This window comes from Hyperoodon ampullatus, assembly GCF_949752795.1.
Source record: "Hyperoodon ampullatus genome assembly, chromosome: 1".
NCBI classification, from domain to species: Eukaryota; Metazoa; Chordata; class Mammalia; order Artiodactyla; family Ziphiidae; genus Hyperoodon; species Hyperoodon ampullatus.
In genome coordinates this window covers 177,506,443-177,530,933 of record NC_136914.1, presented here as the reverse complement: position 1 = coordinate 177,530,933, position 24,491 = coordinate 177,506,443, and the positions used below count along the sequence as shown (strand labels likewise).

At 46.3% G+C, this 24,491-nt stretch overlaps 1 protein-coding gene across 2 annotated transcripts in view; it reads left to right on the top strand.

Moving 5' to 3' along the window:
- Nucleotides 1-14,311: 14,311 nt before the first annotated feature.
- SEL1L3 (SEL1L family member 3) overlaps nt 14,312-24,491 on the top strand; it is a gene marked incomplete at both ends in the record, with an annotated part of 101,007 nt that continues 90,827 nt past the window's right edge. Inside the window, one exon of one of the 2 annotated variants that reach the window (XM_079701660.1) lies at nt 14,312-14,368. In XM_079701660.1, the coding sequence (XP_079557786.1) occupies nt 14,312-14,368 (57 nt within the window). Of the gene's footprint in view, nt 14,369-15,008; nt 15,177-24,491 lie in introns of those variants that run through there. The other variant, XM_079701659.1, reaches the window with a different exon arrangement.

Below are 24,491 nucleotides of genomic sequence, written 5' to 3'. Positions count from 1 at the left end.
CGGCAAGCAGGGGCTATTCTTTGTTGCGGTGCACAGACTTCTCATGGCGGTGGTTTCTCTTGTTGCGGAGCACCGGCTCTAGGCACACGGGCTTCAGTAGTTGTGCCACGCGGGCTCAGTAGTTGTGGCTCGCGGGCTTTGTTGCTCCATAGCATGTGGGATCTTCCCGGACCAGGGCTCGAACCCATGTTCCCTGCATTGGCAGGAGGATTCTTAACCACTGCGCTACCAGGGAAGTCCCCTTTGTCCTTATCTTAAGAGCAAAGTTGACACATGGAGAAGAATAGGCGGAGGACAGGAAGAGATTCGATTTCACAGTGTGAGTTGTGGGACTCAGAGGCATGTGAGGAAGAGGGTTTTTGAACTTCTTGTTCTTGCCTTACACAGTCCTTGGGCATCAACTTGATTCAATTGCAGGTGTCCCCTGACAGCTGTTAGCTGTCAGGCAGGCTGGTCTCCCAGGTCTGAGCGGATAATAGGGAGGATGATCAGGGGTGGTGGAGGGATATGCTCCAGTGGTCCGGATCTGCTCCCTCTACACACAAGGAGCCATTTGGGCAGGAAGCCTGTGCTTACTGCTGGAAGATCGGAACCTGTTGAGCTGTAACAGTCTGACAGGGAAGCCCAGTTTCAACTTGAATAGAACACAAGGCACCCAACCAACTGACATAATCTCTCCCCTGAAAGGTAATGTGTGGCCTTTGTGTGCTGAAGCTTCCATTTACAACTGAGATTAAATGTAGACAAATTCACAATATAACCGTTCTTGACCCCATTTATAATGCTAATCATAATTTACATCATAAATGGCATTTTCAGACTCCAGTATTCAACATCTGGAGATGCAAAAGATCTGGAAAAGTATTCTAAAGCAGAGCATGCTAAGACACAATAATAACAATAAGAATTCAGGCAGAATTCTGGGCGGGGGAAGAAAGGGGAGGGGCACCTACTTCCTGGGTGTTGAATGTGATTGTCAAAAAGCAGAGTTTCTCAACCTCGGCGCCGTTGACATTTGGGGCTGGATCACACTTTGCTGTGGGGCTGTCCTGTGCACTGTCACACGTTTGCTAGCATCCCTGGCCTCCACCCACTAGATGCCAACAGCAAAACATCCCCCGTTCCGGCTTGTGATAAGCTAAGCTGTCTCCAGACACTGCCATATGTCCCCTGGGGGGTAAAGTCCACCCACCGTCCCCACTTTTTTTTTTTTTTTTTGCGGTACGCGGGCCTCTCACTGTTGTGGCCTCTCCCGTTGCGGAGCACAGGCTCCAGACCGCAGGCCCAGTGGCCATGGCTCACGGACCCAGCCACTCCACGGCATGTGGGATCTTCCCAGACCGGGGCACGAACCCGTGTCCCCTGCATCGGCAGGAGGACTCTCAACCACTGCGCCACCAGGGAAGCCCCGTCCCCACTTCTGAACCACTCTACTAGAGGACCCATAATTAATACACTGGTATAGAGGCTTTTGTGAGATAAGAATACTCATTGCCAATAATCTGAAGATTTTTTCATCTAACAATGTTTACACTTTTCTATAGACTGTGCCCGGAAGATTTTCAATGTGAAATCAGTTTTACTTCTCAAACAATTTAGACATATAGCATGTATATGAAAATGACTGTACTTGAAACTCCCAGCTAAGGGGCAAATGCCTTTCCATTCATTGAGGGAAGTTGAGCTTTTGATTCTGTAAGTCCACTTTTTAATTTTAAGTCGGGAGTACAAAAACACCTGTGCCATTTCTTCCTTTGTAGAGGAAAAACAGCAACAAAAAAGAACCAGTTGTTCACTTTCTGTGCTCTTGAAACTTTAAATATTTCTCCCCATCTCAGTTTTGGTGGGAGATGGGAGAATATTAAAAGCTGTGATACCATCATTTGGATGCTTACCCATAGTCTGGAGGAACTGGAAAAGCGTTGTAAAATTTCCCAAGAGAGTGAAGTGCCCTGACAGGGGTCCAGCGCTCCCTGTCCTTTGCTGGAACAGACATCACTGTCCAGCTGGGACTGCCGCAACCAGGAAGATTGAAGATGTTTGGCTTTCAGCCTCTTTACTGTGCTGTACGTGAGTGACCTTGAAAATTGGTTAAATCTCCTTGGATCTCCACTGTCCTTTTTCCGAGAATAAAAATAAAAGCAGCGACTGAATTTCTCATCCCAGTGTTGTGAGTTTTAATATTACAGTTGGGGGATCTGGTATTATCATTTAAGGAATGTTACTTCCCACCTTGATGCTGCCGGGGCTTTCCCCTTATTTTGCCTATTTTTGTTAAATTGGTTAGGTAGGCAGATGTTTCTTTTATATAACTGGAGATGCAGGATTTAGAAATGTCATGGAAGTACCTGTCAACCACCCTAAATTTAAATCTGGTGAGTTGAGATTAGATATAGACAAATATAAACTTGTTTCATGTATTTATAAAATACATAGATTATATAAACATATATACAAAAGAAGTTTAAATTTGTCTCTAATATATAGTTGTTTGCTTTCTATATGTAATATACAAAATAGATTCAAACTGTATTATGTATATAGCAAATATCCTTGAATAGATTCCTAGTGTAAATGATAATAAAATATTACCTAAAATATTAATAATGCCTTAATAATACACCTTAATAATACCTTAATGGCTTACATGATTTGAAAAGGCTTTTGGTACTTTAGATTAGAAGTTATAAGCTATATCTACTGAAAATGTGACTAGAGTTAGTAAAATTTAGCTGGTCTGAATATCAGAAAGCGCTAGACAAAAGTCACCCCAGGCAGGCTTCATGTTTATCTTGGGGAAGAAGAATTTATCTACAGCTCCTGAAAGAATACAGAGACAGGGCTTGTTTGGTTTGGTTCTGTGGTCTGTGCTGCTGGAAGGAGGAGGGTTAGGCAGGAAGATGTTGGTCCATTTATATAAAGGCTGAAGACTGCTCCCTGAGGTTGAAATTCACCACATAAACTAGGGTGAGTCCAGGGGGAAAGCAAGTAATAAAAGTGAGACCAACATTGGGACTTCTCTGGTGGCACAGTGGTTAAGAATCCGCCTGCCAACGCAGGGCACACGGGTTCGAGCCCTGGTCCGGGAAGATCCCACATACCGTGGAGCAACTAAGCCCGTGCTCCACAGCTACTGAGCCTGCGCTCTAAAGCCCGCGAGCCACAACTATTGAGCCCATGTGCCACAACCACTGAAGCCCGTGTGCCTAGGGCTGGTGCTCCGCAACAAGAGAAGCCACTGCAGTGAGAAGGCCGCGTACCGCAACAAAGAGTAGCCCCTGCTCGCTGCAACTAGAGAAAGCCCGTGCGCAGCAACGAAGTCCCAACGTAGCCAAAAATAAGTAAATAAATAATAAAATAAAATTCTTAAAAACAAAAAAAGTGAGACCAACATCTTTGCAACTGGAGCATGATGTTGGAACATGCCAGGGGCAGCAGCATGGGATGTTTGTCTAAGGAAGAGGGTGGGAGGGAGAGACCTGTGAGGTTTTTATTCCTGATGCTCAGAAGTGTGTGCCCTGAACAGTAGACTTCATCTCTGTCCAAAATGATACAAATGACCCCACATCTGTGTAGTTTGCAAAGCACTTCTCAGCCACCATTTCATTTACCCCTCAGAACAATCCTGAGAGCGCCTGGCATCATTTTCAATGGATAAAGCCTGCTCAGAAGGGCGAAGGGACTTGCTCAAATGTCCTTGACTGGGAATTGGTGGAGAACAAATTCTATCCCACACACCAAGGAAAACAAATCCCCTTTTTAAAAAAGGTAAAATAAAATAAAAATTGAAAGCAGTCAGGATTCCAGGTGGGGTTGGGGATCAAGAGGATGGTTGTCTTTGTTGTTGTTGTTGTTGTTTTTCTTGCAGTACACGGGCCTCTCACTGTTGTGGTCTCTCCCGTTGCGGAGCACAGGCTCCAGACGCGCAGGCTCAGTGGCCATGGCTCACTGGGCCCAGCTGCTCCACGCCATGTGGGATCTTCCCGGACCAGGGCACGAACCCGTGTCCCCTGCATCGGCAGGCGGACTCTCAACCACTGCGCCACCAGGGAAGCCCTAGAGGTATATTTTTTAATGTGTGTCCAGTCAACAGTAGAGTGAGGATACAATTTTAGGAACTCAAAATATGTTTAAACACAACCTAGTAAATGTTATGGCTCATCATTTGGTGTTTGGCCTTTGCAGTTTCATTTTATTTAATGCCATATTCGATGTTCTTGATTTGAAATATTTACTTTTATTTTCGTTTTGAAAGCAGTATTTTTTTTAATGTTCTCCATTTGACTTTCTTCTAATAACAGCCTCTCCCCAAAAATACAGGATTTCTCTAGTAATTTATGTCTATTTATGTGTCTGTCTGCCTGTCTGTCTGTCCTTCTAGCATCATTGATCTACATAAACAAAAGCTGCTTAATCTGGAAGGTGCTAGGACAGACCACCGGAGTATCAGCCCCCAGAAGAAGTCTTGTGCTCTGTGGCCTCTGCTGAGTACCACGTGGATTTGCCTTTTCAAAGCGAGACATCTGGCCATCACTCACCAACCCGCTTGGCCTTTCCTGGAGTAATTTTATTGTCTCTCCACTTCACTCAGATTTGAGAGAGTTAATTATTTAATGTGTTTGCAAAGCACTTTGGGTTCCCTAGAGAAAGTGTGCCACATAAATATATATAAATGAATAATTAACTAAAGTTTAAGCAGATTACTTGGTGAGTTCTTCCTTACCTGCCCCATTTTTCTAATGAGGTATTTTGAATTTCCAGTCTGGGTTTGGTTTCTTGACCCTCCTTCACGGCACCTTCTCTTTCTCCTCTTCTTAATTTCCTTCTGTTTAATTCCTTTTCCCTTCTGCCAGTTCTATCAGTGCCTACCAGATTTTGCGGCCACTCAGTCAATCACAATGATTTAGTGCCTGATCTATAGGTAAAAGCCTTCATTAACTTCAACGGGGAGTCATAAGCTCCTCAGAACTCTAGGGTGAGATTAGTAATTAGATAATGATTCTAAGGCACTGTGAAAATGAGGAACCAGCCTCCTGAGGTGGCGATCAGTAGTCGAGAAAACCTTGTTTACTGACCCCTTTTCCCTGATCCGTTTCAAGTAAAACGAGATCCCTGATACTCTAAAAATTAATAGAAATCAAATCAAATCCCTCCTACAGCCTCTGCTCCTCTCAGGGACTAAAACAAAACGAGGAGATTGCAATTTAAGAGCACAGTTTGGCGGTTCGTTGGATTCTCTTTGAGGGAACAATGGACTAATTTAGATGGGGTCTAAAGGGGCGACATCATTGCTTATTGAATGTTGACGTCCAAATCCTAGTTATTCTTTTACCAGAGATTAAAAGGAATTAGGGAAGAGTTCACGTGCATCCTGCTAAACCTGACCCACTTTATTTACACTGTAATCTTACTTCAGAGCACGAGAGGTAAAATGAGATCTCTTATCAATTAATAGCTGAAGAAAAATTTAGATTTCAAGTTCATTGTAAGAGCTATTTATTCCAAAGCACTACAGAAATGAAGAGGCACTCTCTGTTATGCTGCGGGGAGGTGGGAGAGGAAGTGCTGAAGAGAATTTTCTTCTATCCACAGTTTGAATTACTGTGCAATCTTGGATTTTCTAGTAACCTGTGTTAAAGCCCTGGGGCTAAAACAGACCCATAATGGATCTATTTCTGAATTGTTCAGCAGTACTGGAGTTTAAAACAGCAGTCTTGGTACATGCGTGTAATGAGGCCGGTGCTTCCTTCTGCATCCAGGAGGGCACTGGTCACAGCGCTGCACGACCTCTCAAAGTACGGAGGAGACCCAGCTCTTCCTCAGTCCACTTCCAGAACTCTCCAAGGCAGCCAGCCTTATCCTGAGCAGACACAGAAGTTGCTTTAGGGATATAAGATAAAGGATCGGCAAAAGACTCTGTCCTTGGACTCTGCCCTTGCCTTCAAATCTCCCCGCCCTGCTTGGCCTACACCGCCCCCATCCCACATTTCACGCTCAGAAATTCCCTTCTCTGGGTGAAGGCATTGCTCCACATTCAAATACCTCTGGGAAGTATAACGCATTCTCTTTACCAGTCATTAATTTAGTGTTCATTCGACAGACAGTTGTTTGTTGAAGTTATTCATAACATGAATTAGTCAGAGTCAGGGAGTGCAAAGATGTGGTGGAGTCCAAGGCTGCCTTTCTGCCGGTGGCAAGACCCCTCTGAACCTTAGCGGGCACACCTGGAAAAACAGGAAGATGGATCAGGAGATCTCCCAAGTCACTTCCAGTGCCAGCACTGTCTACCTCTCAGCCAGCTGTGGGAACAGGCACACACCAGGTGGGTGGGGGGTGGCTGAGAGAGCCTGAGACACACGGGACCGTACATGGGAATTCCTCAGATGTCTCAAGGGCTCTGATTGGCTCTGTGTTAACCTATAGCCTTGTGTCTGGGTTCCAGAGCTCAGCACAGAGACTGGTACACAGTAGGGACCCAATGACATTGGATTAAAAAAATAAGAAAAATGATAACACCTGGATGTTAGTTTTCTAGGGCTGCTGGAACGTGTCACAAACTGGGTGGCTTGAAACAACAGATATTTATTGTCTTACTGTTCCAGAAGGTAGAAGTCCAAAATCAGCGTACTGGCAAAGCCATGCTCCCTTTGAAGCCTCTAGACAAGGGTCTTTCCTTGCCTCTTCCAGTTTCTGGTAGTCCCAGTCCTTCCTTGGCTCATGGCAGAAAAACTCCAATCTCTGCCTCTGTCTTCACATGGCCATCTTCCCTCTGTGTCTTCACGTTGCCATCCCTCTGTGCATGCCTACGTCCAAATTTCCATCTTCTTGTAAAGACAGCTGTCATGTTGGATTAGGGCCCATCCTATGATCTCACCTTAACTTGATTATATCTGCAAAGACCTTATTTTCAAATAAAGTCATATTGGCAAGTACCAGGGATTAGGACTCCAGCCTATCTTTTCAGAGGACACAGTTCAACCCATAACCACTTACTCCACAGGACTGTTGACACAATGAACTGAAACACATGTATGAAATGTATTAATGATTAGAAAGTGTTTATGCAAATGTAGGATAAGGAACTCAGCTGTGATTTGAGTCTGGCGCCTTCTCCCAACCATTAGGCTATCCACAAAGAGTTTCAACATAAGGACACTGAAATCCAACTGTGAAGACAAATGAAGGGGAAGAGTATAGAAAACGAGGTCAAGGGCCCAAAAGACAAGATTCGCTACCTTACAGGGCTGCCTGGGCCTAGTTCAGGTCCCAAGTGAGTGAGGTCACTTCAAATACCCCACCTGCTAACCCAGACTTCCCAGAATGTTCCGGGCGTTGATTGCCTGCTGGTCCCATTTGTCAAGTCCACACTGGAGAGAATGGAAATCACTGATTCACACTCATCTCCAGTCTTATCATAGACTTGGAAGGTCACTTAATGAAGAAAAGCTTTAATAAGCACGAGTAAGGCATTAAACATTGCACTATTCAGAAGATAGATATGGTTCCTGACCTTCCAGAGCACAGGTTCTAAAGGACACAAGGCACAAGCACATGTATATATTTTATGTATTTTTTTTTTCCTTCCCTTTTTGGAGGGTTAGCACCAGGGAAGCACTGCATTCTAGCTGATTAGGAACCACAAGTCTAAATTTCAATTCTGGGCTGAATAGTAATTTTTCCTGAAGGTTTGAATAAATCATCTAATCTTCTTCAGTTTCAACTATTTTCAGCATTTCTATTTTAATCATTAATTTTGGCTGCTTAGGACCCCGGAGTCACCGAGCCCGTTTGTGACTGAATTTGGGATGGGGATGAGGCAGGAGGCAGAAGATGAACTGAGAATCAAACAGGAGAAAATGGGTTTGAGTTCCATTCTGAAAGATTTGGGCCAGATGCAAGGGACATTTTTTCGTTAATGACAACTGCAATTCTTCTGTCTGCTCTAGCAAGGCAGATCATAGAATTTGCGCAACTGTAATTTTGGTACAGGTAGGAGAGATTCTCATGTAAGGAAGATAGTTTAATTTTCATTATGATTTGACTGCAAGGAGATGGGTCAGATGAACTATCCATTCAAGTAAATCATAGTACCTCAAGACAATAAGAAGTGCGTATAATCCACCCTGCTCCCTTTTTGCTTTGAATGCCAGGAAGCTCAAAGCCAACTATACTGTTCAGTTAAAACATTAAAATTAGCCTAGGGCACTGTTTTAGTTATCTATTGCGTTGAACAAACAACCCCCAAACTTAGTGACTCAAAACTATTTTTATCTTTCATGGTTCAGTGAGTTGACAGGACTCAGCTGGGCAGCTCTTGCTTGGAGATGCTTATGCAGTTTCAGCCTGATGGTGGCTGGAGTTGGAGTTATCTAAAAGCTCAACTGGGGTAAGCATGCAAGACAGTTTGCTCATTCACAGGTGTGTCACTTGGGCTGAGAGGGCCGGAATGACTGGAGGCTGGCTGTCTCTCTCCCTCCAGATGGCTAGCTTGGGCTTTCTCACATCATGCCAGTGGTCGCAGTTCACACATGGCCACTGGCTTCCCCCAGAGGTCATACTGGGGGGATTTATTCCTCCCCTGCAAGGTTATAATGGGAGATGTGGTCCCTGGGTGGGGTCATCTTTGGAGACATGTTACCACAGCTATTTATTAACCTTTTATTATTTTTCATGGTCTTATCAGGGATGTACCTTTCTTTGTGAGCCTTTTTTTTTTTTTTTTGAAGCAGGCGAGCATGAATAATATCTATATGATGCTTTACTCTGGTCTAGGGCTTGATAACTGACAATGCACCCACCTGTGCTACATTACCTGGCCTTCATGACACCATGTAAATGGGCAGATCCAGTGACTTTATCCTTATTTTTACAGACGTGGAGATGGTTTCAAAAAGGATTAGTGATTTGCCCAACATCACACAGCTGGAAGTGGTGGGACAGCACAGCTGGACAGTGGTGTCTGAGATGTCAATCTATGTCCTCAAGCACTGGGTGAAGCCAAGACAGAGCCCTAAGCCTGAAACTCAGGTGTGACTCCCCAACACGCTGCACAACACCTGCTTGCCTCTCCGTCACCCATTCCCAGCAGGAATTTAGTGCAGTGGTGCGAGCATGAGTCCCTGAGCAAAACTGAATCCAAACTGGCTCTGCTGCTTCCTAGCTGTGGAGCTGGGATCTTTCAGACGACCCAGCTTCTTCATCTGTAAAATGAGGTTGTTGATGATGCTGGTGCTTATTTCCTCTCAGGGCTGTCATGAGGATTAAATGAATTAATGCATCAAAGTCATACTTGATAAGAACTTTAAAAAGAAATCTCTCAGTGAAAAACTGTAGAGATAAGTAGCTATTAAGAAGACTCTGGTCTAGTTTTCTCTTCTTTATGCTTTTCTTGATTTTATATGGACCATACTAAGCGCCCCAGCTGATACTGACATTTTACTTTGCTGGATATTGCATATTATCAGATAGACTAAAAGCCCTAAGTCAATGTTATTGCCTGACTGAGTATCACGATTTCAGCTGCAAGATGTAGTTATAAAATATTGTCAGGACTTGTCGACACAAGCTGTTTTCCCCAAGCGTTAGTGTGCACTCACTTTCCCTCTGCAGTTATTTACACTGACATTCTCTCCTTTGGTGCCCAGTGGCTCTCTCCTCTCACTCTCCATCCCAAGCAGATCTGCACATTCACACCCAGCTTCTCTCCACTCTGCTGCTTTCCACACACATGTTCTTCTCAACACACTCAGTCAAAGACATCCTTGCACCTATGGACCTTCTGCATCCCAGGGCACCTTCCTTCCTCATACCCCCAGTGTACAAATATTTCTGTGCTCACTGAGCCTGAAATGTCCCCTCCATCCCAGGTCCCCCCAGGGATATGCTGGAGAGGATTTGCAGCCATGCCACACAGGGCAGGATGCAGACCTATGTATGAGTGAGGAAGCTCTGGACACTTGGCTGCACCTGTCCAGGGATGTTTGGCCCACACAGCTCTTCATCAGTGGCCAGAGAGTGGATTTCCCTACTGCCCACCTGGACACTGCACAGACATCCTGGGCGCAGTCCAGAGAGTAGATGACAGCTGCTGCTTAAGGGGACAAGTGTTCCCGACCCAGGAGGGAGGAGGCTTGGCTAAGGGAAGCTGCCTGTTTTTCCTAGCTCAGGGTTGGGGGAACATTGAGCTGAATATGCACCTATTCAGAAGGGCAAAGAGCCAAAAATAACTAGGAGCAACAGCATTTCATCTGACAGGCCCAGAAATAGAGCTCATTTCAGAGCTACAGACCGAGTGATTCCAAGACCTTCACCATCCCCATAGAAATACACCTTCAAATTCCCACAGAAAAATTCTGAGGTGACACACAAAATACCATCCCCTCTTCACTACAGCTTCTCAGAGTGAGGGCTCTGGGGCCCATAGGAAGAGAATCTGCAGAGTCAAAGACCTGAGGCTTGAAAGACAAGGTCTGGAGACCAAGACGTGAGGATGCTATCTGGTGGAATGTTCTAAGGTAGGAAGTAATTGATCAATATGGAGATTGCAAAACAGGAAGAACAGAGATAGAAAAGGGATGTAGGGAAGGTAAAGAATAGGTGTTATGAGAAAAACAGAAGTACTGAACATTAAGAACAGTGTGCAGTGGACTTCCCCGGCAGTCCAGTGGTTAAGACTCCACCTTCCAATGCAGTGGGTGCAGGTTCAACTCCTGGTCGAGGAATTAAGATCCCACGTGTCTTGCGGTGAGTATGTCGCCTTCTATTTTCTTCTCTTCTATTTTGATGTAAAAGGCAAATGTCACAGTTCAGTCTATATTCTGAATATCAGAAATTGCAGGAAGGAAGTTGGGGATGGAAGAGAGGAGAGGCTGCAGGATTCCAGAGACCCCTGATTGTGGGGAAAAACTGTGTTCTATTGGAAGAAGATTGGGGGAAGAGTAATGAATAAGAAAGGAAAAGGAGGAAGGAAGATAAAAAGGGACAGGAGAGGGAGGATGGAAGAAAAATTGAAAAAGGAAGATGAGGGGTTCAATTTTATTTAGCGAATTTGTCTAGGAACTTTCTATACAAGGCATGAAGGCATTACACAGAGCTGACTAAGAAACAATCCCTGTTTGTAAGGAGCTTATAGTCTATCTGAGGAGGAGAACTGGCCAGCAAACCAGCTACAAAATAAATAAAGCAGGATTAGATGGCTACAGGCAATGCTTGATGGGGCAGAGAGAAATGACCAATTGAGTTTTTCTTTTTCATATGTATATAGTTTTATTTAGTGGCTTTTTAAAATTGAAGTATAGTTGATCTACAGTATTGTGTTCGTTTCAGGTATACAGCAAAGTGATTCAGTTGTATATATACATATTTTTTCAGATTATTTTTCATTAAAGATTATTACAAGATATTGAAGTTTGTAATTGAGGTCATGAGGGGAGCTCCCTGGAGCTGGGGGCCCTAGGTTTGTGCAAGGCCTCCTGCAGGGCCTCTCCGCCACCTCTGTAACCCCTAGGTCAGCTCTCTCTGTAAGAGCAGATCTCTTGACCCGACACATCCTTAATATTTAGAAATGTGGTTTCCAAGTGCCCAGCAACGGGCAGCACTGATCTGAAGGTAAGTTGCTACTCGTCCACAGCAAAATAAGACCAAGACAAGTTAGGAGTTTTTCACAAGCAAATGATATTCAATTTAAAGGACTGTCTTTTATTATGATGTTAGGTCTTTCCTAACTTTTTGCTGGTAAAAATGCCCTGTCTTTTTAATGAAATAATGTTGATAGAAGATTGTGTATTGGGGGGTTGTTTTTTGTTGGTTGGTTTGGCTTAAATATTTTTACTTGGCAAGTTAATAGTTGGCCAACTGCATTGGTCCCTGAGATTTTTCTCATCTCCAACCATTTCAGAGTCTGAGAACTACTGGCCTCGGATGTTATTCAGTGCCCAGCCAGGCAAGCAGCTTCTCCTCAGCCCCTTTCCCTCTAGGTCCCTGGGTGCTCCTCCACGGAGCTTAGATAAGCGAGGCCGCCATCCTCCTTCCAGACTCCATGGCCTTTGTCCTTTCCCGTGTTCAGGTGTGGCATCATTTACCTTTCACTGTCTCTTTAGAGGGGACATGATGAACTGACTTATACTTCAGCAGTAATGAGCAATATACTCTCCCCAGGGGCCTTCACATTTCAGTGGAGTATTAAAGCTTAACTCAAACCAATGAATTGTAACAGTGGAATTTTAAGCCCTTCCACAGGACAATGGAAAAGGGGGCTGTTTTTAAATAAAGGCCCTCTGAAATCAGACCACACCCTTCAAATTACCGACACAAACATCTAGAGAGAAGGCAAGGGCAATAACGGATTCTGTCTTCTGGATCAAAATTTCACACTCCACTGTGAGTAGAAATTCTGACCTTCTCTTCCTCTACCCTTCTGCAATACAGAATTAGTCAATCCCATCACCCCCTGCCCTGGGCCACAGAGCAAGATGAAAGTAACTTTTAAAGGATGGAATTGTGTTTTGGTGAGTTTTCTGCATGACTGATGCTCCTCAGGATTCTCAGGGTCTGGGGTGGTGCCAGATGCACAGTAGGAACACAGTAGAAGATGAATAAGTGAGACATTGGCTATACCAGGTTAAAAATAGCCCAAGCCCCTAGTGGGTGCCTCCACATTGACTATAGTTAGGTAAATTCAAACCCTTAAAGCTCACAGGCTTGAAAACTCCAATTCCGTAAATCCTGAATACAAACAACCTGAGGGACTCAGTTCTCTGAAGACCAGCCCAAACCGGGTGCAGTGAAGGAGGAGAGAAAATCCAGAGGAAGGCCCAGGAAGACAGGTGGAAACCCCAGAAACACTGTGAAGTCCTGTTCTCTCTGGAACAGTTTTCCTTCCACACACATTAAAAAGTATAGTCTACCATACTGATAGAAAAAATATGGACATGATCTAGGACAAAGCCACCAAATCTTTTATCCCCTTGGACACTCAGTAGAATAAATGGAATGGTTTTCTACATCACACAGGAGAATTTTAAGAGCTTTGGGTCTGTGGAAGTGGGACAAGGCATTGTCAAAGAAACCCTCAAATTCTTTAATGTGGTGGCCTGTGGATGAGAGAGGAGCAGAGTGACCCTTTCTTATCAGCCGGTGGTTCTGGAAATGGGGTCTCTGGACTGGCAGCAGCATCACCTCCCAGCTTGTTAGCAAGGCAGATTCTCAAGCCCCACCCAGGACCAACTGAAGCTGCAATTCTAGCCCAGCAATGTGTGTTTTAACAAGCCCTCCTGGTGACTGGGATGCACGCTGAAGTTTGAGAACAGTTGACATAAGTCATGAATTTGCAGCCAGGAGCCTGACCCAGGGCCACAGTCCTTAGGTGACCTAGAAAAAGTAAGGGATGACTCAGCTGAGGTGCTGAGTGTAGCCAGGGCTGTACTGAGATGGCTGAGGGCATATCCAGGCACGGGCGATTCCAAAGCTGTTCTAACCCCACCCTGGGCATCCTATCTTCACCACCAGCCTCTCCTGACACCTGTCGGGACTTGACCTGCTATGGTGGCACCTCCACTGGGAAAGGGCTGTATCCTCTCAGACTCCCAATCTTTTATTAGTTCCAATCCGCACAAATCCACCAGTGCCAAAGGGAAGCTTCTGAGAACTTTCGAAGGTGGGTTAACTGTTTCAGAGCAGCCGCGGGCCCAAGCAATTATCTGAGTCGCTAGACACAGCCACTCTCTTTCCAGAGTGCCAGGGCTGGCGCGAGCTGGGAATCCCTCTGTCCAGCCGGGCCACTCGTCCTGGCGGCAGAATCCGGGTCGCCGAGCAGCCAGTCCCAACCTGTGTCCCCAAGGCCGAGGATGTGCCTGAATTTTCTTTTCTTTCTTTCTTTCTTTCTTTTTTTTTTTTTAAAGCTGTTTGTACACTTCAAGAGCCTCACCCCTTTCACTTGGGGCTTGAGCACAACTGAATTGGCCTAATTAATTCATTTTCTTTTCGGTCCAAAGTGGAAGCCAGGACACAGGGATGCAAATCAAATACAAACGCGATTTGGGCGCCGATACTCTGGACAATTAAAACAAAGAGCTCGGCGGCAGTGGCGCCGGCCCGGCACAAAACCCTCGGGAAGCATCCAGAACGTGCCGCGAACCAGCCGGCAGGGTGCGGCGCAACTCGGGCTAAAACGGTGCCCGCAGGGAGGAGGCCCCGCGCCTGCAGGTGGACAGGTGGAGGTCGGTAGGGGTCAAAATCCACCCTTAAAGACTGGAAGCTGGGCCACTGCGTAGCGCGACTCCACGGGGGCACACTCGCACTGCGCCCGACGGGAATGGCGCCCTCGCCAAAAAAGCAACCAAACAAAAACCCATTGCACGGGCGGGAACTAGGCTGTAGGACCCGCCAAAGGAGTGGGTGGGAGAGAGAGGATGCGCAAGAGAGGAATAGAATGAGAAGAGGAGGGAGTGGAGAGAGGAAACGGATTGAGAGAGAAGGAAGCAAGTGAAAAAAGAAAAAAGAGGGGGTTAGGAAGAGAGAGGTGAGAGTGAGAGAATTGTAGAGAAGGAAAAAAGGGAAGCGGAGGGCGGGGAGAGGGATCGCGGAGAGAAAGGGCGCGGAAGGGGGGTGGGGAAGGAAGAGGAAAGGAAAGAAAGGGAAAGGGGGTCTGTCCGGGAGCGGGGGGGCGGCGGCCAGGGGGCGGGGCCCGGGTCAGTCCCCACCTGCGTGGGCGCCTGCTGCCCGCCGGGGTGGAAGCCTGGAGGCCGGAGGGAGCGGCCGGGAGGCGGGCTGGGCCGGGAGCGGAGGGGAGGGAGGGGACGGGGACTGGGAGGCTGGGAGGAGCTGGCGCTCGGCTGGGGCTGCGGGGGCGGCGACGGCGGGAGCGGCAGTGGAGGCGGCGGCGGCGGCTGCAGGTGGCCCCGCGCGCAGCGGCCGGCCCGGCCGGGGGCGGGCGGGAAGGTGGCGCCTTGGGCGGGGGCCGGTCTCTGCACCAGGTGACCTGTTCCGGCCCGGATCCGGGCGGCCTCGCCATGCAGCGGCGAGGCGCCGGGCTCGGGTGTCCACGGCGGCAGCAGCAGCAACAACCCCTGCCGCTCGCGGCCGGCCCCCGGGCCGCAGCCATGGCCCCCCCGAGCGGCGGCGTCCCCCCGGGCCTCGGCGGGCGCCCTGTCTGCGCGCTGCTCCTGCTCTGCTACCTGGTGAGCGCCGGACCCTGCCCGGGTCCTCCCCTCCGCGCGGGGCCCCGGGGACGCGGGTGGGGGCGGCCGGGGGCGGCCGGGGACCTCCACCTCGCGGGCAGGTGCGGCACGGCTAGTTTTGTCTCTTCCTCGCCGCCGCACCCTGGGCGCTCCCGGCACCTGGGACGGGTACCCGGGGCGCGGAGAGCGGTGCGTGGACCGGAGTTGCGGCGCTGCGCTCTCGCCGGGGTCCCTTCCTCTCCCTCCGAGACCCGCTCCAGACCCGGGTCAGGTTCCCCTCGACACCCAGTCCTGTTCCCCACTCCACCTGGGAGCCTCGCCACCCCGCGTTTTCTCCCTCCCCGCTGCGCACAGCTCTCCAGCTCCCTCCCTGCCGGTCCTGGGCGTCCCTCACAATCTTCTCAAGGTTCCTTTCCTTCCCGTGCCCAACTTCGCCTCTTTCTCTCTGCGAATGCCACCCGCCTCGCCCCTCCTCTTAGTTTCCACCCGGTCCTCATGGCCCGGACCGTTTTGTGCGGACGCACCCGGCGATGAACCTCGTATTTGCAGCGCTCTTCAACTCCTCCATGGTCCCTCCAGCCAAGTTGCGGCTGCCAGAAAGAAATCTAGTTCTTTGTAACACGCTTACCGCCGGAGTGGGGACTTTAGCTGCGTCTTGAACATTGTCATTTCAGAGAACGCGTTTGGCTCATGCGTGTCCGTTTACAATTTGCACACTTCCTGGCTTTTGTTTTAGTCATCAACTAAATGGCAGTAACGTATTTTTCAAAACCAACTCATTTAAAATACCAGACTAATTTAGACCCTCGGAACAAGGTGGGGGAATATTCCCCAGTTCCTTTGCTGGCTTGCTCTTTTCTGCTTTGAATTCTCCTAAACAACAGTAAATTTACAGGAGTTGACACCCTTTCTGTCCAGCCTACCTTATGTTCCAGGGTCCTGCAGAAACCTTGGGTTATCTCGCCATATATTACTGTAAATAAATGAAATGGAAAATGCTGAATCATGAAACTGATGTAATAGGAAATTCACAGAATGCTGGAAAAAAAAAAAATTGAGTAGTGTCATTGTCCAGAATTCTTTTCATTTATGTGGCATTGCCATTATTTGGAGACTTTCTTCTTGGAGGCAAAAAACTGCTTAGGAGACACTGGCAGGATTTAGAATTTGATTCCAAAGAAAGTTGCCACTCAGCCCAAGTTTCTTTTGATACCCTTTACTTGTTGAATGTTTCATTTCTTGAAGCAAGAGGATGTAAAAATGCAAATTGTAATTCTGCCTTTTCATCTACCTGTTGAGCAATCCATGCTTTTCCTCATATTGTAAAATAAGCCAGTATCAGATTTTGTGGTTGGCTTTAGTTCATATTTTTGTAAGAAGTTGTCAGTTAACATGAATGGTTTTTTTCACCCAGGAGATATTATTATTTAATATTTATGCCACAGGGTTACAACACACAGGCTCATAAATAAAACTGCCATAACAGATGACAGGGTTGCAGTTTAAACAGATGATTCCCATCCACAAGGCACTGGTTACCCACAGAGGCAGAAATGATGTAGTAGAGCAGTGTGTGAAACATTAATGTGCAACTGGTCAGGAAAGTTCCACGTGGAAATACCAAGACCTGGCAAGCAGAGACTGCTTCTTGACAGTTACAAGAAATCAGAGAAACAAGAGCAATAAAGGTCTAAGTGGTCCACAGGAGCAAAGACAGATGATGGAGAAAGTATGAAAGTGCTGTATGGGGTTTCCCTGGTGGTGCAGTGGTTAAGAATCCGCCTGCCAATGCAGGGAACGCGGATTTGAGCCCTAGTCTGGGAGGATCCCACATGCCGCGGAGCAACTGGGCCGGTGAACCACAGCTGCTGAGCCTGCGCTCTAGAGCCCACGTGCCACAACTACTGAAGCCCGCGCGCCTAGAGCCCATGCTCCGCAACAAGAGAAGCCACCGCAATGAGAAGCCCGTGCACCGCAGCGAAAAGTAGCTCCCGCTCACCGCAACTGGAGAGAGCCTGCGTGCAGCAATGAGGACCCAACGCAGTCAAAAGTAAAATAAATAAAATTTAAAAAAAATAAATTTATAAAATTTCTGTATGGACCAAGGGGGATTTGAGACAACAGATCACAGAGAGGAGGAAAATGATGCTATGGACAGACTATGGTGAGTTAGTGGTGAGGTAGGGCTCCAAAAAGAGAGATTATAGAAAATACTGTAATGTGGAAAATAACTAGAGCATGGATGAATGTCTTGGCAGACAAGGAAGGGATGGATTTTGGAACTACCATGGAGAGGGAAATGTCAGTGCTTCCTGAGTATGTGTGTTTCCTTCAGATGGGCTTCAGATATGTTACTGTTAAAAACAAAAAACAAAAAAAAACAACAATTTGAATAAACAAGAAAACCATTTTTCAACTGAATGAGAAAGTTTTGCAAAACCCAGGGAAGCAAAACTGTGACTTGGAAGGTGGGCTTCACCTTTTGTTCTAAAGGTCTAGCCATTGGTAGGGATTTTGCTCGAGAGGTATGTGCTACCAGAGAAACTGCTGAAAGGTAAGCCTTCTTGACCTTGGAGAAATTCAGTTGCAAATTGGGGAAAATGTAAAACAGCTGCATGAACACATGAAAAACAAACTACTGAGAAAAATGCATAAGTGTGTGTCTTGTACATCAAGGAATACTTCCTAGAGAAAGTGCTTGGTCAGGGCAGGGGGGTGGACAGATAGAGGGTAGAAGTCGAGCAGAATAGCTAAGCAGGACCTCAGGAACAGGTAGACACTAGAGGAAGAAAGCTATCCCATAATTTGGAAACCTAAATAATAGTAATAATAGTTTGCATTGTGCTAGGTTATTTATATGCATTATCCAATATATATATATATATATATATTTTTTTTTTTTTGCGGTAGGCGGGCCTCTCACTGTTGCGGCCCCTCCCGCTGCGGAGCACAGGCTCCGGACGCGCAGGCTCAGCGACCATGGCTCACGGGCCCAGCCGCTCCACGGCATGTGGGATCTTCCCGGACTGGGGCACGAGCTCGTGTCCCCTGCATCAGCAGGCGGACTCTCAACCACTGCGCCACCAGGGAAGCCCCCAATATTAATCTTAACCATAACCTTGTGAGGTAGGAGCTAGTATGATCCCCATTCAGATGAGTTAACTGAGGCTCAGAGAGGTTAAGTTAGTTGTACTAGGCCACACAGGTAGTCCAGGTTTGAAACCCAATTCTGTCTCCTTCCAGAGCCCCAGTTCTAGCCATTCATTGCCTTCTGGATTTTGCTGCTTGTAACCCATTCCCCTTATTCATAGATGTATGGGCCATTAGCAAAGTTCTCAAAATTAGCAGCTTCTGTGAAATTGACCAGGATGTGAGGTCATGTCTAAAGTAGCCTAAAATATACAAAGCAGGAAGCCCAGGCCACAGAGTAGAAGCAGGATGTTAAAGAGGGGGAAAAAAAAAATAAGTAAAGCCAGAAGATATTTGCCATCACAATGGAGAGGTAAAGGATGGGGTTCTTGTATAATCCAGAGGCAGCTGGCAGAGTTTAGCACTTGAGTTTGTGTGAGCATGTGTCCAAGAGTATAGCCAAGTGTGCCTTGGAATGTATTACAAAGACAAATTGTCTGTGATTTGGGGACTGACTCCTGTTTTGTGTTATCCCTACCTATTTGCTGGTTCACAAGGGCTGGAGGTTGAGAGAGGCCTTCTAGACAGATGCCTTTAAGCCCCTGCCACCCTGATGGAGAACAGGGTCCTGAGGTGATGGCACATTCCTGCTCCATTGGCTGGGACAGAATAACCTTCCGTAGCAGCCCAAGAACAGCTCTGTGACTGTAGCTAGGATACTGCCAAAGCATGAATAATTGTGACGAGGCCTGAAAGATAAGTCACGGAACGATGCCAAGCAGATTTCTGAAAAGATGATCCCTGGTTCCAGCAGCTGCCCCCCAAATTCTGAAGTCACCAAAGGTCAAGATGCAGAGAGCCTCCTCAGAGAGGATGGGGCCTTGAAAGCAAAAGGTCACGGAAACCGCTTCCACTGAAGTTATGGGTGCTGAGTGGTGGGGTCCATGCTGGTCTTTCTCTGCTTCAGAGACCCCCTAGCCATTCTCGTCCATCGTTAACTCTTACCTTCCACCAGACTTGGCTAGAACAGCCTGAGACTGCCCAGCTCCATTTGTGACAATGGCACTTGGAGAAGGCAATTCTGTCTCTTCCGAACTCTGGTCTCGAAGTATAATTTTTTCCTAAAATGAGAAAATAAATCTCAAAATGGCTGGTATTGGTGTCAGCTGTAGAGCTGAAATATTCCGAGTGGACATTTGCACTTGTGAGACAACCAGAAGACAAAGAAACAAGAGGGCATTAGCGGCACAGATGTGTGTGGGGCTCATTGGCAGACAGTGGCTGTGACAGAGTCTTGTACAGAATTCTCTGTAAGCGACCACAGACCATCAGTTATCCATCCAGAAGTGTTCATTAACTCCTTGCTTTGTGTAACACAGGACCTAGGAACTTCAAAACGAGGTATAGAGATCTTCAATTATCCAGTTTGTGCAAGAATTATTATGGATATTTGAAATACAGAGACCCAACCTCTAACTTCACATCAGCCAATAGCTTCCACATTCATTCCAACCAGAGTCCCTAAAATCTCCCAACTGGCGGTGTTTGCCTCTTGCCTTCTCTTCCTTCCAGCTGCCTGTTGGCAAAAGTGTGGGAGCCATCAATTGGCTGAACGGGGCAGCTGGAAGGCAGGTAGAAGAGAAGGCGTAAAGAGGCCAGGCAATTCACGGAGAAGTTGGATAGACTGGAGTAGACCATAAATAGCCTGAAGTGAATTCAGTTACCCTGTTTATTGGCTCATCCCATTCCCTGGAGAAAGGAACGGAGGGGCACGAGGGCGTGCGGGATGTGAGGAATTGCTGAGGAGCTTCTGCTTTGGTGGCTTGTCATTTGCCCCCCAGCCTCACCCGAAGAAGGGCTGAACCAAGCTGGGGAGTCGGCTCAGTGCAGCGTGTGTGTTTGTAAGATAACATCTACCCTCCCGAGACGTAATGCATGGTGATCTGATGTGATTTTAGCCCCTCACCCCACACTTTCAAGACGGGAGTGAGCAAAGTCCCAAGATTTCCCCACCTGTAACCAGAAGGTAGTGACGGGTGTAGAAGTGGATGAGTTGAGGGCATCATTTTGGGTGTTTCTGGAAGGCAGCAGGCACACCATCACCAGCTGTGGAGTCAGCAGCTATGGATTTGAATTTTGGTTCTGCTTTTTTAGTAGCTGGTTGATCTTGTGCAAGTTACTCACCCTCTCTGAATCCATTTCATTTCCTCAGCTGTTAACTGGAATGCTGTGTGCCTCAGAGAGCTGTTGTGAGGTTAGAGGGGAGAAGTTCTATGAAATTCAGTGTGAGAGGATGAGGTTAGAAGTGAATGAGAAGACTTACTGCGTTTGTCCCCGTGCCTAGCACATAGTAGGTACTCAATGAAATTAAACTGCACCAAACTTGGTTACCCTCTCATAATTTGTGTTAGCAAGAAATAGCATATCAGGGCTTCCCTGGTGGCGCAGTGGTTGAGAGCCCGCCTGCCAATGCAGGGGACACGGATTCGTGCCCCGGTCCGGGAAGATCCCACATGCCGCGGAGCGGCTGGGCCCGTGAGCCATGGCCGTTGAGCCTGCGCGTCCAGAGCCTGTGCTCCGCAACGGGAGAGGCCACAACAGCGCGAGGCCCACATACCGCAAAAAAAAAAAAAAAAGAAATAGCATATCAAACAGTATTAAAAGGGGGAGAGGATCCAACACAGCAAAGAGTGTTGATCATTATTGCAATGGTGTTTCTCTAGCCAGCTCTCAGGTTTGGGAAGGCACACGGGTTGGCTGGGAAATGTTTCCCAAGGCTCATCTTGACCTCGAAGTCCATATTGATGTCATCACTCATTCTGCTTAATTGCATGCTTTGTTGACATAAACAGAATTTTTGCTTATTTCTAGTTGGCAGAAATCGGAAACGTAGGCCTCTTAAGCCAATACAATTACCTTTTGACCTATGGAAAGTTTGATCCAGCCAGTTTGGAGAGAGGGTGCTCAAAAGCCAAGGTTTCCTTAGGTGACTGTGGCATGGCAGAATGGACAAGGATGAGAAAAATAGTCAATTATTGTTTGCAATCAGACATACCCACATGCACACGTAAGTGTAAATGGACTTCCCATAGACAAGTGACGTGAGTTAAGATTTTCTGATGTCTCTGTTTCCTTAAATAAGTGGATCATATAGAGAAAAGAGCCAAGTTTTCTCACATCTTTGGAACAAGGGAAGGTTATTTGAATAGCGTTTCCTCTTACTGATTTTTAAAGGAATGAGATGGACTCATCCTAAAAAAAGTTCAGGTGGTTTTGATAGATTATTTTTTCCATCCAGAAGATACATTAAGTTCATCTGTTTCTTGATTCCCAGGCTGAACGGAATGCATTTAGAGTTCCAATTTTGGGTCTTTTATCAGGAACACACACGAAATGACACATTTCTGTCTTGTTTTTTTTAAAAAATGACAAAACATACACAATTACACAAAGGCAAAGGAATCTATGTTTTGTGACTGTGTGGGATGTTGTCAAATTTGACTTTGATTAGGGCTTCATTCTGGTATAAACAGATGTTTGAGGGCTCAGGCATCTTTCAGAGCCCAGCTCCATTGTGTGCGGAGTGGACCAGCAGCTTCCGAGGTGAAACATCTATGTGGTTGCCTAAATGGCATAATTTGAGGGGCACAGAGGTGCCCTTTACACTGCAACTATCTTGCTTACAGCTGCAGTACACTTGGCCTTTTTTGTTAAAGGCATTATCTCCATCAGGCTGGCCTAGAAATGCAGATATGTGACATTACCACAGTGTTTTTCATTATCACATTAACATGGGTGAACTCGCCAGATGAGCACGAGTCCAACAGGGGGTGGAGGAGCAGGAAATTTAAATTTTTTATTTTATATTTTTTGGTGTGGGGAAATGGAAAAGTTCTAGAATGTAGGGCCGTTGTCTGAAAGGGAGAAGTCCACCCTAAAGGGACAAGGTGGGTGCAAGTGCCACCTTCTCTGACCTCACAGTCCCCCGGGTCAACTCTGACCCCCATGGGCCCAGTGAAATGTTCTTTGGAAGGAGATTAATGAGGCTGGATGAAAAACAGAGGAGTGCCAACCCCCATCCCCCCACCCGCCCCAAAGAACTTGTGAATGTCAGGAAAGTTTGGTGGGGACTTAAGATTGGATCGAGGGCTTTGGTTTATATGCAGGTGCCCCCAGCGCTGTGGGGCAGTTGATCTGAGTTGGACCACTGAGGCACCTGGTAGAAATGTCCACACCTGGTACTTATTTCAGCAAAAAACCCTTAGCCAAACTCTACAATGTGCCGAGCTCTATCTTATAAGCCGGGGACGTAACAATGAACAAGACATGGACTCTGACTTTATAATTTCTAAACAAAGGAACGTTTGGGTAATTTTTAGCTTATGTTAATGCAACCTGGCATGTGAAAATGCCTATGAAGTTTGGACACGTGTCATGCCCGTAGCTGAAACTCTTCATTGCCTTATTTTCCTGGCAGGAAATAGCTCATAACACACGCATAACTTGAGCCAGGAAATCAGCTTCAGCTTAATCAATATTTAGAATGTGATGTGTCTCTAATCGGTGTTGGTTTTGTACATAACAGAGGTAGCCACGACTCATGGTGTAGCAGCTGCCCGCTGGGTCTGCTCCAATCCACGAGATGCCAGCTTCCTGTGTTACATAGGTGCCCATGAGAAGGAAGATTGCAAAACCTTCCTGAGGGATTTAGACCAGGCTCCTCAAATCACATACAGTAACTCTGAGGTCCTCTTTGGGGCTGGCATACCCCCATCATATAAGAACATCACCCTATCCCTGAAGTTGCTCTTCTCTTGTTCCCCAGCTGTCACTAATGTTTCTCTCACTTCTTTAAACATCTATTTCAGTCCATGAAATTCTCGTTGTTGTTGCTGTTGTTGTTTTTGTCTGCGCCAAGTGGCTTGCAGGATCTTAGTTCCCCCACCAGGGATGGAATCTGTGCTCCCTGCAGTGGAAGCGCAGGGTCTTAACCACTGGACCACCAGGGAAGACCCGTCAGACCATGAAATTCTACCTCTTTTCCTAGCCTAGCTCCAACTTCTCATCCTACTTAGATCTTTATTGAAAGAAACATTAACAAGGTGTCAACATACCCATGAGGGGCCCTTGGCAAAATAGAAAATCAAGCCCCATCAACCACATGTATAGGAAATGACGCCTGATTGGGTTATTCATCTTATTTCTCCTATGTGATTATTCCTTTAAAAAGTATATCTTTTGTCACTCTGTGTTCTTTAAAACTCTATAGCACTTTAAGTGGTCTTCTAATTCAGCTGATTATTGTATGATCTTGTCATCTTTCCAAATGGCTGTAATCCAAAATAATGACGAGAACACATTTTCATAAAAATGACAAAATAAATAATATCTAATAATACAAAAACTCTATCTAGAATAAAAGCTTGATAGTCTGTAACAGTGATCTTCAAACTATGGCCCCCGGGCCAATCCAGCCAGCTACATTTTTCTGTAAACAAGGTTGCACTGGACCACAGCCATGCTCACTGGCTTGTGTGTTGTCAATGTCTGCTTTCTTGATACCACAGTAGATGGACATCAAGCAGCTGAAAAACCCAAAATAATTACCATATGGCCCTTTCTTACAGGAAAAGTATCTGACCTCAGATCTAGAATAGCACCATTGGATAGAAATATGTGAGCCACAAATTCGAGCCACATATGTAATTTCACATTTTCTAGTAGCCACACTAAACAAGTAAACAGAAACAGGTCAAATTAATTTTAGTAATGTATTTTATTGAACTCACTGTATCTTAATCTTATCATTTCAACATGTAATCAGTATAAAAATTATTAATGAGATTTTTTTTATCCTTTTTTGTGTTCAGTCTTTGAAATCCATTGTATCTTTTACACTCACAGCACATCTCGGTTCAAGTGCTTAGTATGACTTGTGGCCACCATATCAGATAGCATACATCTAGGACCTGTCAACCTGGAATTTACTTTTACTTCACTTGAGACTCTGAAGCCAGTGAAAACAAAATGATCTTCATATGAGTATATGGAGATTTCCTTAAAAACAGAATTTCAAGAGAAGGTCCTGGAGAGAATACACTGTCAGGTGTCCCATACCTTCTTCATTCTCATCTGTCACCACCCATCTCCACAATGATGAGCCTGGAGTCTGGAAATCTGTGGGTC